Source organism: Pieris brassicae, chromosome Z (assembly GCF_905147105.1).
Source record: "Pieris brassicae chromosome Z, ilPieBrab1.1, whole genome shotgun sequence".
NCBI classification, from domain to species: Eukaryota; Metazoa; Arthropoda; class Insecta; order Lepidoptera; family Pieridae; genus Pieris; species Pieris brassicae.
In genome coordinates this window covers 3,603,728-3,623,535 of record NC_059680.1, presented here as the reverse complement: position 1 = coordinate 3,623,535, position 19,808 = coordinate 3,603,728, and the positions used below count along the sequence as shown (strand labels likewise).

The 19,808-nt window shown below is 32.8% G+C and overlaps 2 protein-coding genes across 2 annotated transcripts in view; both read left to right on the top strand.

Annotated features, from left to right (window-relative positions):
- Positions 1–1,410: 1,410 nt before the first annotated feature.
- LOC123718551 lies at positions 1,411–5,558 on the top strand. The gene is made up of 4 exons (XM_045675165.1): positions 1,411–1,462; positions 3,367–3,714; positions 4,074–4,307; positions 4,623–5,558. The coding sequence occupies exons 1-4, from the start codon at positions 1,442–1,444 to the stop codon at positions 4,932–4,934; spliced, it is 915 nt and encodes a 304-aa protein (XP_045531121.1). The 5' UTR covers positions 1,411–1,441; the 3' UTR covers positions 4,935–5,558.
- Positions 5,559–12,252: 6,694 nt separating this feature from the next.
- The window catches only part of LOC123718458 (alpha-1,3-mannosyl-glycoprotein 4-beta-N-acetylglucosaminyltransferase A), a 42,647-nt gene continuing 35,091 nt past the window's right edge, over positions 12,253–19,808 (top strand). Inside the window, exon 1 of the mRNA XM_045674965.1 lies at positions 12,253–12,768. The gene's annotated coding sequence lies outside the window, so the exon portion shown is untranslated. The remainder of the gene's footprint in view (positions 12,769–19,808) is intronic.

Here is a 19,808-nt window from a genome sequence, read left to right as displayed (position 1 = left end):
ATTTATGTGTCTTTTTTTATTGTTACTTCCAATACGATTGAGATTTACTAGTTGTTGTGCTATCGTCAAGTCTGGAATCGTAGGATTGAATTGATGTTCAGCTTCTTGTCGATAGAAAAATTGTCGAGGCATAGTGGGAAGACATTCCATACAATGTTATTCCTTCATTATACAGCATGACTATATCATATACTTTTTTTGCGAATACATAGTGAGTATATATGGCGTTTTTTTATGTAACTGGGAAGAAGGTTCTCGAAATACACTTTTTACTACATCAGGAGCTATTCGTGAGGACGAGGTATACGTGTTTGTTCCGTAATCTGTTTTGGCAATAAACAAAATTATTATTATTTGCAATCGAATGACTGGAACTAATTATGATATTCACTCTACGTTTAAGATGTAATCAAGTTATTTTTAATTATAAAAATGTGATCAGATTTCAAATTCCTTAGTAATAATTAACTATATTATTAATAACAACGGGTGTCGCTAATAAACACTCCAGGCAACCCCAGTGAAGATAGTATATGCAATACAAGAGAAATCTTCTTGAAAAGTTTCGACTCATTTTTTATACATACAGACATCCCATCAGTTTATATAATATATATATAGCCTCTATACGCAATCAATATCTGAACTGTGTGGGAAGATATAAAAATAATAGTAACCTTATCTTAGGTAACCTACTTTAGTCAGAGCCACATTTTTATTTTAAAACACACACAAATATATATACAAATGTCAAGTTTATAGAACGGTGATTTCATTACAAAATTAAAAGCAATTAAAAATAAGGAGAAAAGATCAGACGAATATAATTTAGAATATAAAATGTTCGTATAAAAAAACTAGGTTAAATTCTCCTTCCTTATAGAACTCCTTAATTTTTGGATTTGTTTCCTTTATTGTAGAGATGCATATATAATCCATATATAATTATTCTTGCCAGTACCTAATTGTGTTGCTCACAAAGCTCAAAGTCTGGAAAATCCGTCTCAATTTTTATCATGCAACAAATAATATTTAAGAACTATGATACTTTGGCCTTTAAGCCGCAAATGCGTTAATGGAAGGAATTTGTAAAAGCTTGAGAGAAAGGAGTTTAAAAACATTAAAATTGCTAAAAAAAATTCGTGTATTGTTTAAACCTGTTCTTGTAGTGTATGAAATTGTCACCTAGGTTACCGCTATGTATTGATTACATTGAGCGGTGAGTTTATTCTGAACAAAAATAATTGATGGTGTTTACAGTGCATGCATGTTCGATTGTAAATACCAATGCATTTCGAGAACCTTTGAACTCTTGGATTTTCTCAATCGCAGGCCATCCCGAGTACAGGTAGTAAAGAGAGGGGCTCGTTGATAAATAGATGCGAACGCGCACCACAAGTAACTGGTAGTTTTGTTTTGACGGCGTCCGCCTCACATCGAAATGAGGTCGCTGACTATTACGGTGGGTGTTGTGATGTGTTTGTGACAGTGCTAAATTTTAGCAAGTTTTGGACTTTTTTATTGTGTTCTTTAATCGAAAGCTTTGCGTAGTAATTTTTTACATTTCGGTAATTGAGAAGGGTTTCCTGTAGGAATTCAACAGAATCACTTTAGCCCGCTTAGTTTTCAAGAGAATTGAAATAACGTCAAACCTTTAAAGCAAAATAATTTGTCCATTCAATTCAATTAATTCGTTAAATGTGTTGAATATCGTCTAGAATCATAAGATCAGTTAGTATCAAAAATATATCCAAATCGATAATAACGCTATAGAAATGTTTTCAAACTCCGGAAACCACAATAAAATCGCAACTGTTCGTAGTCCTTACATAAAAGCCGGGAATTCTAAAATTAAGGCTCGTAGCGATTTTTCAATAATTATTAATTTGAAAACTGCATTGATCGTATGATATAATATTGAAGAAAGCATTCAAAGGCCGTATGTAGTAAAAGCGGATTAAGACTCAATATATAAGGGCTGCGAATCTTTCATCGACTTTTGATTTCCCGGAGGTTTCCTTCAAACCGCAGATACTCCGTTAGAAGTATTTTTGTTGGTTTCAACGCTGTGAGTGAAAGAACGCACCTAAAAAATTATTAACGTTCATTTAATTTCATACAGTTATTCAATTAAAACTGATAACAGATAGTAATTGAATCTTATTGAAACAGGAGGGCGGGCTTCTTTTTAAGCTTCAGCTAATTGCTCGTTATTTTGCTCAAATAAATTTAAACAAAAGATTATCCGTAATCAAAATATTAAGATCTAAAATAATGAAATATAAATTACACAAAAACTTGTTTAGATTATTTGTTAATCTTTTAATACGGTATTTAGAAGACAATCTTAACATTAACTTTCACGTAAAATTAAAGATATTTAAAAAGGGATGTATTTATATAATCATAAATACTGTTGAAATCTAAAATACTGCATTGCTCCTTAGTTCATTAATCAGACATTGTATTTGGTATTAAGTCACGGCGTTTCAATACGAAATATTTAAATATTATATAGAAATTAACTTAATAAATCAATGCTTTAGCTGAGTAATTCCCTTGTTAAACTGGACTCTAGTTAGTAATATCCAGTTCAATGTTTTCATACTTTCAAAATGGTTATTAAATTTGATCCATTTCTATTAAATATAGAATAAATACTTAAAAGGTTACATCATTTCTTGTAAGAGTCGGTCACACAAAGGCACTTGTTTAAAAATCTAAGCAGATATCGGGCTACCACGTAACTTCTAAAGCGAATTAGATTTGAACATTTTGACTTTGTATGTATTTCTAAGACTACGTCAGCTTTATGACGAACTAGCGAATTCATCATTCTGTTTTTCTATGTAGATATTGGTTTAAAGGAGTTAGGGGCTGCTTAACAGTTTTTGGGGATTTCGCTTTCCTGGCACCACGTCAATTTTAGGATGGAGGATATTTAATAACTTTTCTCTATATAGATATATTATATTAAACATATAATATTTTATACAATGTCAGTGTGTGTTCTTGATCAAGTTACTCCTATATAGATTGTATATGTCACAGGTAGTTTAACAAGCTCAGTTACCACACTCCATTCACTTAGAAATATTATTTGGTTGGAAAATTCTTGGTTGCAAAGATATTTCCCACAAAGAGTCATCGATAAATTACGCGAAGAAAATTGTCCACGTACCCCAATCAAATGTTATGACTTCAAAGATAGTAATAGTATATTCAAATACATCTGTATTGATCTGTAATGACATCTGGATTGCTGTCTCTTACAACCCGAAATCTTATGATTCTTCAACTAACACTTCGAGTTATGCCTATTATGAAAGAATATTAATTAATGACAACTAAATCATTTATTCGCAGTTATGGGTGGCAGTAGCCATCGCAGTTGCCGTTGCGGTACCCGTCAAGGAAACTGATGCTGAAGTATCACGAGAAAAAAGATCACCATTCGGATGGCATTCCGAACCCGAGGGTGTGTGGGAGAAGAAACTTATATGGCGCGAAGACTGGAAAAAGACGTGGAAGAAGGAAGCTAAGGTTGAATGGAAGATTGAACACGTGAAGGAGAAAATACCAGCTTGGAAAACGGAAAAGGTCCAACAATGGCGAGAAGAACAAGTGCCGGCTTGGAAAATTCAGAAAAAACCTATTATTAAGGAAATTCAAGTGCCCATTACTAAAGAGATTAAAGTTCCGGATTGGAAAAAGGTTAGTGTGATAGAATACGAAATGTTAAATAAATGTTACTATATAGTTCCAGTCCAGATTAAAAAATAAATCAAAAATACCTCATCTAGCTGTAATGTATTAATTACAATCAAATTATCTAAATTTAAAAATGAATGAATCATGAAAATTTGTATCTACGTATAGCCTAGTATAGGCATAATTGTATATCAAATAAAAACTTCTAACGCTAATATTATTTTCTAGAAATGTTTTATAATTTTCCAATTGCATTTACATTATTTTCCCGGCGGCAAACGTACGGTCCAAGCTTTAAATCAATTTTTTTACATAATTAAGTTTTCATCAACATACCCAGCAAAATATTCCCTTATTAACAGGTTTATAAACCAATTTGGCGTGAGATCCAAGTTCCCGTGACAAAAACTATCCAAGTTCCGGAATGGAAGCAGAATTACGTACCTGAATGGGTCAAAGAGGGCGTGCCCGGAGAGAAATATTTAGGCAAGGATCACCATGGCTGGGAATACACTAGCCACGATCTTTGGAGGAAGAAGTTAGTGTGGCGCCCCGTTTGGAAGAAAGTACATAAAACCGTGCAGAAACAGGAATGGGTATGCTTTCATTTTCATTTACCATAGTCCAAAGTACCCAAATTCTTCTATCACCAAGCTTAATTTTAAATTTACACGTATATATTTAAATCATATCAACTACACTCTAAATCTGTAAACAATAGATTAACACAACAATAATTATCCCATAACACAGTTTAGATAACATTGTTATACAATTGAAGGAAATACAAATAGGATCTGGGATCCTGGAAGAGATAATTTTTGTCGAAATAAAGAAATACAACATATATCTCCTCCGTAATCATGTAACATGATTTAACTGTATATCTCTACTATTTTGTGTCGTTATAGGTAAATGAGAAGAAGCTTGAGTGGAAGGAAGAGTGGCAACAGATATGGCGTAAAGAACACAAAACGGAATGGGTAACACAGAAGAAGGAAGAATGGATTGAGGAGAAGGTTCAAGTGTGGAAAACAGTAAAGAAAGAAGTTTGGGTTCCAGTAAAGAAGCAGGTGTGGTTGGAAAAAACTAAAGAGGTCAAAGTCCCCGTGACACACTACGTTGACGTTCCCGTATACAAGAAAGTTTGGATACCCGTGTGGAAAAAAGTGTGGGTCCCACATGAACATCACGATCACCATGAACACCATGGATGGGATTAAAATTAGGTAGGAGCCATATATTGTACATATAGATACCAAACATAGTCATTTGTTAACTAATTGTTACCAATAAATCCAAGGAGCGCATGTGCGGCGTACGCAAACGCGAATGCACATGATTACTAAATCAAAATAGCCTACATAAAAATCGCCTTTTATGGTGACCCATAATATTGTAATTTACAACGAGAAACGCGAAGTTTAAAAATTTGCGAAATTTTGGCTGCGAATTTTTTTCTTTTCATTTGCGTGCGCCCCTTTGATTTAACCAAAGCGCAAATTGTATAAAAGATATATACAGAAAATTGTATGGCCTGTTTTAATTTAACGTAAATCAATATTTCCGAAACGGTTTATGTGCACATTTTCTGTGTGTGTCCTAAATAATCTCAGATACGGAAGCTAAAGTTTTGGATATTCGACATTTGTCGATCCGATTATAATATTTTTAATATTTTTATAGGTATATTTAGTTTTTATTGTACAGTTTGTGCTCTTTTTTGTAACGTAATAGAGATTATAAAAATTTCGTTCTTCATGTTTTAGTTTTATAAATTCTAGAGTCGAATATTTCTATAAATAAAACAAATCATCGTAATGATTAAAGCTAACACATGAAGGACTTTTACCACCTCTTTCTTATTATCTTTATTAAAGTTTTTTTATCATATTGATAATATGACCAAAAATTATTTCTGTTGATTTTGAAAATATTATACAAATATAATTAGCTGGTGTATTTTTATTTGCCTTCTCGTGCTAAACTTTCTACATCCACAGATTGGTCATCCGAAAGATCAGGATTTTTTATAGTTAGTATATTATTTTAAAAAAATCTAAATTCCTAATTTATATATGTATGAACAATACTTAATAATCTTACTTTATGTTGCAATATATTGCATTACTAAAGTAAGATTTTTCATTACATTAATCTATCTATTATTCGAAATAATATAAAACGTATAAATACGTAAAATATAAAAATACTAAAAACTTAAAATTAATACAAACAAAAACTAACCGTAAACTTATCAAATGTAAAGACGTTCAATTGTAATAAGACTGGAAGTATTTGTAGAAGATATTTAGCAGTTTTATAGAAGATATGGTAGAAGAATTGCTAACAAAGTCTGTGGTTATCCTTTATACAAACTAAAATTTATTTTGAATTAAAGAAGATAACCTCTTTATTTTCGTCATGCCGACGACGAATAGAGCTGTGCTGCTTTCGGTAGACAGATATGTATAAGTAATAACCTTTGCGAAACATTCACGATTTCGGCTTGAGACTCAATCTACCTATAAAATAATCACGGGATTCAAACAACAAAACCTTGGTTTTGTGGCTTTAGTTTCACACAAGAATGAACTTATATTCAATGTAAAAGAGACAACGTAATCTTCGTATATTATGAAATTCCAGACCATTCTGGACATAGATTGGACATCCTCCCCCCCCCGACAAACATAACACCCATGGTCAAACATAATAGCGACCGCCAAAATACACGTAACATGAAAATTGTAGATTTAATATTAATCCAGTGGCGCTATAACCTTTTATGTGTGACCTCAAATTGGTTATACTTTTTCTATTATAGGCCAACTATCCGAACCGGCAAACGTCGTTTTGCCTTGACTCATTTTTTTAGTTCAATAAAAAGAACCTATCTACCATAATAAAAATAGGGGTTGATCGTAGAACGGTGACAGTTAATGTAGGTATTTTTGTATGCTGACATAAAAAAAAATTGTCTATAAATTAAAAATATTTTTTTTGGCGTGGACACCTCTTAACACTTAGGGGTTTGAAAACTTAACTTACTGAAAATGCATAAAAATATTCATAAGCATCGGTCGAGCCGTTTCGGAGGAGTACGGGAAAAAAACTTTGTGACACGAGAATTTGATATTATTATTATTAAGTGACAAGCTTCTTTCGACGTTCGAGCGTATGGTGTTAACTAGGTACATTAAAACGTGTCTATGCATTTCTTAATATTATGGGAACACTAGTGTCCTCTGGTCTAGCGACCCAAACGGCCTGAGAATTATTATACTCACTTTAAAAAAACGGAGCAAAGAGTTTATTTATTCCAGGGTATTTCTTATCTTCAATTATCATCTACATGTTTACTGAAGTGTTAAATTAACGTGGGTCTTGAAATGGGATGTTTCATAAAATTAAAAGGATTTTGTGTCACGATTTATTTTTTTTAAAAACGAGACCTCCATGATAAAGGCCCCCAGGTAATAAAATTTACTAAAACCAATGTAGTCTTAATGGAAATCTTATTTTTACTTACGTTTTTGGGTAAAAATAAAAAGCTTTTAGTCTGATATGCGTTCCTAAATAACTCAATCTGTGATGTAGTCATACATTTCATACAAAAGCTCTCTGTGCTTTTCACTAAATACCGGATACCTGTAGTTATACAACAAATATTAATTACACTTCTCGACATCCAGTCGAACAAAAGCTTATTGCATCGTCCGAGCCATAAACGCGAGACACAAGCATTTGTATACCTTACACTCTATTTTCCGTGAAAATCACAGCTCAAACGTACGACGAGAAATGTTTTGTTCAGTGTAATACGAATCAAAAGTCATATTAAAGCGTTTCTGACAATGGAAAATCGTACCTTATAAAATCAAAAGAATTTGTTATGTGTGATGTTGATAACACTTGATGTAAGGCAATTTCTAAAACCTGTAACCGGAAAAATTTTCTGAAACGAAGACTGTGGAAATCGCAGGGCTAGAAAAAGTAGGACAAACGGTTCCGCAATTATAATGCGTTTATCTATACTAAAATATCCACTTTCACTCTGTTAATTGTTCAACAACAACGCGAGCTACACTAAATTCTAATATATTACGTAGGTCGGAGTACCTCTCACGTTATAATATATATTATGGCGGCAAATGAGGTTCTAGCGGCATGTCTCGCACGGATGGACATTTATATTTCGATGAGATTTTAATCAAGCATAAATAATAAACGTTTCATTTATTTACTAGAGATCTATTAATGTATCAATACAAAAATTAGTTAGTTAACATTTCCTAATATGAGTATTAGTTGTTGTATAAGTTTATTGTTAGTAGTAGTTGTAAAAAATTAAGTTAGGTTTTTTTTGGTCCAGTATTGTATGGCCAATTTAAGGATAAAAGCCTCTTCCATAGTTTTCCATTTCCCTTTCTTTTTTTCTCGGTTTTTTTCTCAATGCATTGTTCAGATCTAATTGTCTTGTTTTGAAGAAAATCTTACGCTTAAAAGTGTTCTATTCTGCATATGTAATAGAGAGCGGTTGTCGCTTTCCCCACGGGGACCAGCCATATTGGGAAATTATTGGTTGTTTTCCGGTATGCTGTTTTGTTTTCTTTTTTAATTTCTAGATTATCCTATAAAAACATACAAATATAATTGAATAGTATACATAACTGTACGGAAGCATTTATGACTTAGTTTCCTCTTTGTAAGTTCTTTCTATTGTCAAAATATTATTTTATTTACCTACCGGCCTTCCTACCGTAACACAACTTTTTTAAACCAGTACGGATGGAGGACTGTCACCTTGTTACTATTTGTAATTTTGAGTTATTGTTTTGTAAGCACAAATAAATAATTTAAAAAGTGATTTCTTTGATTATTGGTTTATTGACAAGGTCATCACATGTTAGGCACGAATACTAAGCTGTGCGACATTTAAAATATGTATTTCTGTCAGTTTCTTATCTTTCTTCAAAAATATGGAGACAGAAAACACATTATTTAAACATGGCCCCAGAGCTGGTACTTTTCTCACTCAACGAATAAACTGCGGGCATTCAAAGGAACCAAATTTTAAAATTTAATTTGGTGGATTTTTTCATTTATTTTCAATGCATATTCTACATATTTTCATTTATATTTAACTAAACTTCACACAATTAATGTTATGTCATACAAATCACTTTGTAATACGTCAGTTTTATAATTTTTGGTAATTATTTTTGGCTAAAACAAATATAATTAAGATAATTTCAGCTTAAATCAGATAAGTTACAGAACAATGGATAGTTATTCAGTAATTTGACGGAATTTTAATAACACGCTGGTCAAGGTGTAATTCATTTTGCTACGAAAACGAAGGAAGCACTTACAGCCCATTGTTCCAAACTATGCTGTCATATTGCTATTATGATTTATTCTGAGCCAATGTTAGGGATTTAAATTCACTTGAAACCCGATCCTACTAAATACCACTTGACTACGAGCACAATTGCGTACATTATTAAAGGATCTCCAATTCCATACTAATACAGTGCAAACTTCGTCGACATAACCTCCCTCGATTTGAATCCCCTAAAGCGTCGAATCACTCGGCTTCGGTTGGTTTGATTTAGCTTGTCTTCCATGCAATTATATACTTTACATATACCAAGTCAATAGCGATAATAAATAGTACTTTGTATTACGTTGCCGAAATTAGTTTAAAACTGCGGAGCTGTGTACGTTCTTTTGTCGCTCTATTGTCCTAGCCCGTAATAAACTCGACTGTCAGCATTATACGTACCAAACTTTCTAAGAAATCCGTTCTTTGTTTACAAATTGGGATTGTTTGCACGTGCTTTATCACGACTATGCCCCAATATCGCAGGATATTAATAAAATAAGTAAAAAAAATATAACAAAATTACTGATGCTGCAAAAGTCGTCAGGCGAAAACAACAGACTATACGCAATAGCGTTCACATAAGAATTGTATGTAATTACTAACACTATAATGTAATTACGACGACACCGTTTAGAACACCATACCAGTTATATTGACCAAAATCAAAGGTCCCGGCTGAATTCTATTGTATTAGGTACTTAATAATAACGTCTTCGGCTGTTACGACAATCGGTTTTTATTATATTATAATTAAATTATGTATATATTTTAAGGAATATATAATTAAGTTCATTATGGAAGAGCTAGGACCTAGCTAGCCCTGACACAGGTATTTTTTACTAACAAAAATTTACGCTTGAATCTTACACGTTATAATTAAATGTTAAATAAAAATTTCTAATTGTAATTTTAGGTATTGTATTTTATAAATAAGTATATTCAATTGTTATATATACATAAAACCAACAGGATTGATCACGAATGATTACAGATCACGGTAAATCGTATCTCCACAGATTTAGAGTTTAGCAAAATGCCTGTCCTTGAAACAATACAGCTGAAAAGACTGTATTATATGTCCAAACTGACCGGGTGTGGTTCTACCTAAAATAACCTATCGAGAATATAAACAATATTCCCCATAGTTCGGCCCATATTAGAGATTTTCCTATTAAATGATAAATTTAGTTTATTTCATTTGACTTTTGCATAATTAGACGTTTAAAAGTTTGATTGTTAATAAAAGTTTTTACTAATATGTAATAAAATAAACATCTTTCAAATAGAAATGGTCTTATGAGTGCATTAAATTTAATCAAAAGTTTCAAAACAACAGTTAATTTGACACAATAGTAATGTCAATTGTCATTACTATACAAATGAATTGTATGCGAGCTGGTTTAAATAATAAGTCTTGAGCAACTTGAAAAAAACATTTGTTTCTCAAATGATATGGAGGTACTAACAATCTGTTTCCTTTACACGTACAACGTAGTGTGGATACTCAGTCAGTAGGCAAAGTTTACCGTAATTGTGTACTAATTTCCGATATCTGTGGTTTAGAAAGATATATTAATTAAAAACCAGAAAATAAACACGAAATATGGCTTACAAATAACTTAGTATAATAAATAACACTGACATAAAGATTCTTATGTAATTTAGTGTTTTTATGGATAAATTCAGATTTCTGGATAATCATCTAGTTGATAAACAACTGATTTTCAGTTTAATAAAAAATAAATTTCACTTCAAATCTAACCTAGGCGAATCCTGTTACAAACATATCACTTACGTTGTCTTGAATTTTATTATAGCAATAATTTAAATATGTAATCTGCTAAGATAAGATTATCGTTAACATCAAACAGTATTAAGGAAAATTTAGTTAAAAATAAAATACATGTGAACCGTATTTATTTGGGTGTTGGGACATCATGTTTATAAAAAATGCTTCGGGAATAAGCTTAAAACAAATTGAATTTAACATATGCTTTTGGACACACACGAACATTCTGTAAATAACGTGCACGTTTACACACCTGAATTATAAAAGCCTATTTTGTTCAATGTCTCTTGTGCCGTCAGTTTCGCCAATGGCTAAATTATACAAACTGTAGCGCTAAACGATGCACTCTTGCTCAAGCAATGTAGACATTGAATACACAAAGAGCCGCCGGAAAGACAATTTTCAATTCACAAAGAGATTAGAGCGTTGTTAGGTAACAATGGTTAAAATTTGTGAATATATTTAATGTAGTACAGTAATTGTTAACACATTTATTTTTCTTTCCATGTAAAAAGTCTTTAACGAAAAAGTTTATATCATTCGATATTATTGACAGTTGACGATGCGCACTGTGTACCACCTGAGTTATTACGCATTTAGTGAGAGCACTTCGTCGTCATAGGCACAGTCCAGATTAAGAAAAGCGTTATCGCCTAATACTGCGCAGCGATTAATATGTAGTTATAATTTTAGTGAGAACATGACGTAATGTATGGAAAGTATGTTACGTGTCCGTAATTGTAGGTTATAAGTTAACGTCTCAAAACAAAACTTGAATTACTACGTTATGATGAAATATACCATAGTTCCGGCAATCTTTAATAGCCTTATAGACAGATAGCTTTGGATAAAAAGCTGATTTGATATTTATAGGTAACGCCCGTTTCTATATATTCGTGACGAGTTGAGATTTTTTTAATACCGAATGAACTGGACCGTTTTTTTTCTATTAGAACAATAAAAACTTTAATCATGTTTGAAAGCAACTTATTTAAACTAAGAAAAATTTAGTAATAGGACAAACACATATACACTAATTTTGCACACGAGCTGTGAAGCTTAGATAGATATTAGCATATTTTCCAATGTTAATAATACCAAATACAACCAAAATTAACTTAACCTTTTTGGTTGGTCAAATTGTTTTATGATGTTTTTCTATAAGCGCCATCTTTTGACAATGCTACAAAAGAGGTATCCCTTTTTTATGCCTTGCGGACCGCATCAGTATCACCATTCGCTAAAGTCACAATGCATCGGTAAAGCAGTACGTTACATAAAAACACTTTTATTATTTCCAGTAAATAGATGTCTCTCTATCTGTGAGTAGCAGTGAACAGTGAATTAGATATTTATGAAGAATATCGATAGTATAATTTATATACATTTTGGTAATAATTGAATATCAAGATGATCCATCTTCCTGAATGAAATAGTACAATATAGTCACTGGTTTTCTCACAGTTAACACTTTAATAATGTAGAAAAACAAATATGACGTGCATTCATTACAAATCTATTGATTTTTTTATATGGAACAACTAATAATCTTTATGTAAGATAACTAATAGATTATTATTGACTACCAAACACGGTAAAGCAGGATTTCTTTATGTTCTGCCGCAAAAATCGCATGGTGTGCTGTCGATAAAACAGTTTAGTGTGTACTGTGTACATGTCGCTTATTGAAGGTTAGTCAATTTAACACAGTGCTAATGTGTGTAAATATTGTAGCATAATTGTAAAGAATGCAATCATAATAGTACCAACACCATTTAAACAGGGATACATATAACAAGTGATATTAGTTTGAATTACTGAGAATAAAATTATCATAATGTTTCTACTTATTACAACGTGAAGGTAAATTTTGGCCCAGGTGAGTTTTTGTCATATTTTATCTTAAGTATAAATGAAAGTGCTGTAAATAACTATATTGAGTTAATTATGTGTGTTAAACTGAGTAAACGGGATATAGTTTGGCAAAAATAGTTGGGGTTAGTAACAAGAATTTAAGGAAACAAAATCGTACGCGTGTTTCAATGGTATAATGATTAATGAATGGGCATTGATTTTATTTACATCATTTCTCTATAGATTTACCGACAGTTTTAAATATGAATAATTGCAATATAATATACATTTTATTATACAATATTAGAATCTATAATTTACTATTTGCAATATCGATAAATCTTTCTAGGTAATTAATAATGTTATTATTAACTAATAAATAATGTACAGTACAATCTTACCTAGGCTCATAAAATATTGAATCTATTTATTGAAAACATTATTTAAGAATATATTGTATTGCCTATAAGACGATGGTATGTGTGCGGTTTAAAAAGATAAAGGTTTGATAAAGATATGAATGCAGGATATCCTGTTGACGTGATTACGCACGTAAATTACAAAATCGCCATTAACTTGACCTTTTTAAATCCAGATTAAGATGGCATAAATTTAGTTAAGTTTATTAACCGACTTAAAGAAACGAGATATTAATTCGACGCATTATCTTTTGTTCAACCATACTTTCCGTCCGTTGATAAAACTCATTCTCAATTCGACTTCATCGCTTAGTCACTCGTAATTTGAATTTTCAGCCAATTGGTCCCATAGGAAGGATTTAGTAATCAAAATGTTTATAACTAAAATCTGTCGTGAATTCTATACCACGCGATTAGTACTTATAAGTCGATGGTTCATTAACCTATATTGATAAATGAAACGTTTACAGATTAAGGATGAACAAATGCATTTATATTATAAAATAATAAGCATAGTTAAGCGATATACGATATACATTTATGAAGTGATATTTTTCGACCTAAATGTTACGTAGATTTGTTACGTCAAAGTACTCATTTTTAAGCCTTAAATATTAATACATACTCTGGCGAACTGTCGTAGAAGACATTAGCGAAGTCTCTGAAACCGAAGAGCCAGTAATTAGCATTATAGTCTTCATATAAATAAATAATGTGTCATTTAATACTTTACAGTCGTTTTTATTAATATGACACCACGCCCTTAGAACAATTTTATATACACTTATTTTTCCCAGAAATTATGACGTAATTTTGTGCAAGCATTGTGGTTTTCAACAAGGAAAATGCTTAAGGAAAAGCCTGCCACGTATGGTTCAACAATAAAACAAGTTTATGGTGTATTAGCGGCCGTTAAATAAAATTGATTCAAGTAATTAAAAAGTCTAGTTCTACAACTCGCAATATTTTTTTTTATCGAAGAAAGCCAACAACAAAAACATTAGAAAAAATTTCTACCATAAATTGGCCTAGTGACTCCAACGTTCGAGTCTCACGAGGTCGTAGGTGCGTTCCCCTGCTTTGCACTTAGACTTTCTATGTGCGCATTTATCATTCGCCCGGACGGTGAAGTAAAATAGTCAAGGTCAACGGTCAACGCAGGAAGCTTATAACTTACTTACCTATTACATTGAAAAATGATCATGAAACAGATCTGAGACCTGAAAAAGGTTATCTGTTTTCATTCATCTATGTTCATGACTGTATTTAAATCTGATATACCTGGACCTTTACGTAAAAAACTCTATGTACATTGTACACGCAATTTCTGCGTGTTGTAAGCGGACCCAGTCTTCTTTACAATGTTTACATATAGAATGAACTCCCCCGGCCGCTGTCTAAAACGCGAAAAACCCAAAAAGTATCGCACGGATTTTTGTAGGGTTTCCATCAATAAATAGTGTGATTCCTGAGGTAGGAATACATGTATACTTCATTATGACTTTGTGTAAACTGACTGTTATATAACGCTTATTGCTGAAGAGGTCGCATACCTAGTCTATATAAAACTTAGTCGCAGACTAGGTCCTCGACTTATTACGGCCTACTTTCAATTATTAAAAAAAAAAACATATAGCACATTCTTTAGCAGAACTAATTATTCAATATCGCGGCTAATTAGTTAAGTTTCCACTAATAAGGTTTGCTTTCAGTTATACTTTCCGTAATTATGAAAAATTCATGTTATTTGCCCTAAAAACTCCAGGATTACATTCGAAGCGATTTTTGTCCACGTATAGTAATTTTTTAAATATATACTTACAATACTCTATATAATGACACCGGAACTGTGCATTTTATGGCGTTACAGAGAGTTGAAGTTAAATGAAGAGAAGAAAAATCAGAATTAGAAAAAGAAAAAGTTTATTTCAGACTAGTAATGGATATAAAAAAGAATCTTATTTGAATTGCTTGATTGCGTATAGTCTGTTATTTTTGTCTGACGTCTTTTACTGCACCAGTAATTTTGTATTTTTTTACTTATTTTATTCATATCTTGCGATATTGTGACATCTTGGTAATAAAGCAAGTATTTTTTCAATAATTTAGCTGCTACCAGAGCTTCTTTAATGATCGGTGGAGGCTCAGCCTCATCCGTTTTATCTTCTTCATCTCTCTGTTCTTGATCTAGTTGTCTACTTCGATGTAGGTTTGAAGATTTGCCGTATTTCCTGCCATGTTTAACTGTTGAATCCACTCGGTTAATGGAAAGGCGACGTCGCTATCAAGCGCAGGTCTAAAACGCAATCTGTTTCCACCTCATCGCTCTTTAAATTAGTACAAAGTCAAAAAGAGTGCTGTATAGTGGTGGGTGAAACTTCTTCCCAGGTTTTAGATTAAAAAAAATACTGCATTAAGCATATTAACAGAAGTTTTACCCTCAGATTCGACCAGCGATCAATAAGTTCCTTCTTTAGTGACCCTTGAGGCTTTTAATCATACTCTGGTCCATCGCCTGTAAGACACTAGTCGTATTTGGAGAAAGAATCGCCAACTTTATGTTTTGAAAATATGATAACGTATAGATAATCCATGACTCCTGTCTTATTAGTCATGATCAACAACGAGCGAAAAGAACGAATTTCTTAAATAGTTCGTATGCATGATGCCGACAGTCGAGTTTATCGCGGGCTAGAATACAAAAGAACGTACACTGCTGCGCAGTTTTTACGAATTTTGGCAACATAAAAAATAATTTATTAGTCAATTGTTGTCGTTATTGAGAGTGGGTGTAATGCTATGTAGAGTGTATCATTGTATGAAAGACAAGTTAAACCAACCAAAGCCAATGATTTCGACGCTTTAGGAAGTTTACCGTAAATCGAGAGACGTTACATGTATATAGTAATTTAATATACAGTCAAACCTAACAACTGGGTAAGAGAGAAAACTCTAGTAGAGAAGTTTTTAACGGGTCCCGTCATTTTGCCCTCCTAAAAAAAAGTAAGAAACCAGAAATGACGTCATTTTTCACGTGAGAACCTCTATAAGACTGATACTTGTAAATACCTCTATAAGCGACAATTAAACGCATATAACTTTATCCATTTATGCCTCATTCTTAAAATTCGAGGGACCCTTATTTTCTTCAAAGCAAATGTGTGTCTGTTATTGTTTCTATAGTTTTATAGATCTCTATATGTGAGATAGACCCCTTCTGTAACTCTGTAAGAAACTCGGGTTAGTGAGGAACTTCTAAAAGAGAAAATGAGATCGCGATCCCTTGATTCAGACTGACTGTATCTTATTTTATATGCCTCGGTAAATATTACGGTTTACAAATTTTTAATGGTCCTTGTTTTTTTATTTGGTTCGGTGTAACTACTATCATGTATTAAATCATTATAACATTAGTAGCTACTTTATAAACTGGCTTCCATGGTTTCCTGGGACTCTGACTCCTGCGGTTCGAATTCCAGTCGCAAATTATGTTTGTTATCAGCTTAGTAGGTTGGAGACGTTGCAATCCTGGGGGAAGATCCAAATTGGGTTGTAGCGCCACTGGGTTATTATTATTACCGTTAAACTGTTTACTAACTGACCGGGTAGTACATTTATTAGCTTCGGTAATTATATATTTCATCTAAATATAATACGAGACGAGAATTTTAACGGTTTTTAAGGTTTCAACCTGTCAAAAGTAACATATGTACATTGTCTTTCCGCCATTGCATCACCATATCACACAGTACATAGAAGTTAATTAACCTGAAGTTAAAATGTTTAGCACTTGTTATTCAAGGTTTTCCGACAACACGACTGGAACGGCACTCCGTTTGACAATACTTTATTCAATTTAACGAATTATTAAAAATAAACTGGACTTCTGTCAAGCATCACATCTCGGAGTGAAATACCTAGTAGGGAAATGTCAGTGCAATCACCAAGTTAGGAATTGGTGCCTTTGATATACTGAATCCCGATGGCTATATGCCAACTTCTTTTGTTTCGCGTGTTCCCAAGGTTGCAATATCAGCGCTATGGCGAGAATTTCACCGAAATTGCATACATACTTCGGAATGTATATATATTGCTATCGGAAGTTGCAGAATCCGGGCGATCCAGATCTCGTGACGTTTAGGACTCATCTGATTAAAGGAATATATGCACAGCAGTGTCAGCGCACACACATGTGCAATATATATTCTGATATTTGGTGCCAATTTCAAGATAATTGCCGCTGTAATCGAATCGGTCTGGAAAACGTGTATTAATAGTGTTCTACATTCAAAGTTAATATTTTAATAAAATATTTAAAAGATAAACTATTATTGCACAGAAGCTGTCAGATTTTGTAGTATTGAGACACTGAGATTGAATTCGCACTTACTTTTTAAAACGAAATAGGCCAAACCCTTACGATATAAATAATAATATTAAATAAAAAGAAATGGACAATCTTTGCAACGTCCATTATCAAAGTTAAATGTTTTTAACACACTTATCACCCGCTGGCCATAGTACTCCTAAACAAATTTCACTTGGGGACAATAAAATGGCCAATGTGTAGTAAGCAGTGTCAGTATTATAAAAAAAAATGACGATGTGTCAATTCGTCAATCGTCAAGAGCAGGATACTGCAATTCAACACCTGCCTTGAATCTAATACAATAAACGTCACTAATAGTATCAAATTCGGTTTAACGGGATGGGTTCTTGGGAATGTAGCGCATGAGTTCCATTCACTAACTTCTCTGAATGAATGCACGAGAAACTGAATCATGTATGACTTCTCACAATCATTCTACACGTACATGAAGTCCACGCATCTTTGCGTTAACTTTTTATAGATTTTACTTCATTAAAAAAAATATCTTAACTTCCGTCGGGTTTTGTTATTCGTTTAAAAATCATATTTTAACTTACTGATGAATGATTGGATTTAAGATTCATCAAACACTGTAGATTTTTAGTAATATATTTACAGCGATGTTAAGTGGTAAAATACACAAAATAGTAACGTAAAAGCATTTTCTTCCTTAAAGAAAACGGCGTAGCAATTTTGAAAGGCCGGTAATGCACTTGTGAGCCCTCTGGCAGGAGGAGTGTCCATCAGTATCACTTAAGATCAGATAAGCCTTGTGCCCGTCTGCCTGGTGCTCTATAAATAAACAGAAAAATAAATAATGCAGTGAAGAATTGGTTCTTTCTGCTTAGGAACTACTGGTTCGATTTGAAATAATTGTTTTGTGTTGAAAATTACGTATATAACATCAGACTACGATACCGCCTACTGCACTCGTAATAGAGACTGTTACGAACAGTTATTTGGATGTTACGGGGTAAGGCTGCCGGTACTTACTTTTGGTATTGGATCCTAAGAGCTTTGTATAGGCAACTGAACAGCTTAGCCGGGGTATATTTCAGGAGTTTTCAATTCATTTCAACTTTGAAGAATTTAGAGAAACTACGCGGGTAGTTCAGCCTATAATGAATACGCCAGTGTGCACTACCCTCGTTTTTTTATAATTGTTTGTGTTGGATATAGAATTCATATATTTTGATTTATATATTCTGTGTAGTATTTATTGTTCGCTCATCTCGGAATCAAGAAACGTTTTATTTATCTTTATAAGTAGACTTCGTTCGTTTCAGCCTGTTGTCTAATGCCTTCCCTCCATTCTCACCAGGTCATCTGTCCACTTATTGCGAGGTCGTCCAACGCTTCCTCGCCCGCCATGCCAGAACTTTTTAACCCCATCCGTTCTTCAGGCAATGTGCCCAACCCATTGACATTAAAGCTTATACGACCGTTTTGCTATGTCCTTGACTTTAGTACTCCTACGGATCTTTTTACTTCAAATTCGATCAAGTAGAGAAATACTGAGAAAAGCCCTTAGCTTGAAGTTAGAGATCAAGTCTCAGAGGCTGTTCGAAAACTTTTGACTTTAAGTATTAGAGTGAAATCGCAGAAAAGCCACTTTTCAATTTACTGAAACCTTGCCCGGTCAGGGCGTAGTCTTGCCGTGAAAGAAATAGTATTATTTAATGATTTATTAAAGTTAAATATATATGTTACTAGCCATCTTTTCTAAAATACATGACAATTGTGGTAAACGTAAATGTTACAAAAAAAAGTACTTACAATTCTACTTTTTACTATTTAGTAAATAACGGATATGAAGACTATGAAATGAATATAATAATACAAATATCGCATGATGTGCATATCGCAACAATAATAAATTTCTCATTAAAATTTAATTCTGATATTCGATATAACGAAACAGCTCAAAGGGCTTGTATATTATATTCCTGGAAATGTTTCGTTTGCAGTCGCCATGTTATCCACACATAGGACGAGCCAATAGCAAAATAGTTATTTTGTGCGATTTAAGATGCAAATTTTGATTGGACAGTGGCTGCAGGTGGATAATTAGCCCATAACGTTGGTGCATAGAGTCCTTTTCTGTGATTTACGGAATTGCAATAATACGCATGCGCCAATTAGTTATCATTTTTAGTTTTTAAATACCGTGGTAGTTGGTCTGAGACTGCTCCGGTAGCAAGTCCTTTCGGGTGCAACAAGTGCATAGTGACGTGTACGAGTTCTCCACCAAGGAAGGTCAGTTCTTTGTGTCAAAAA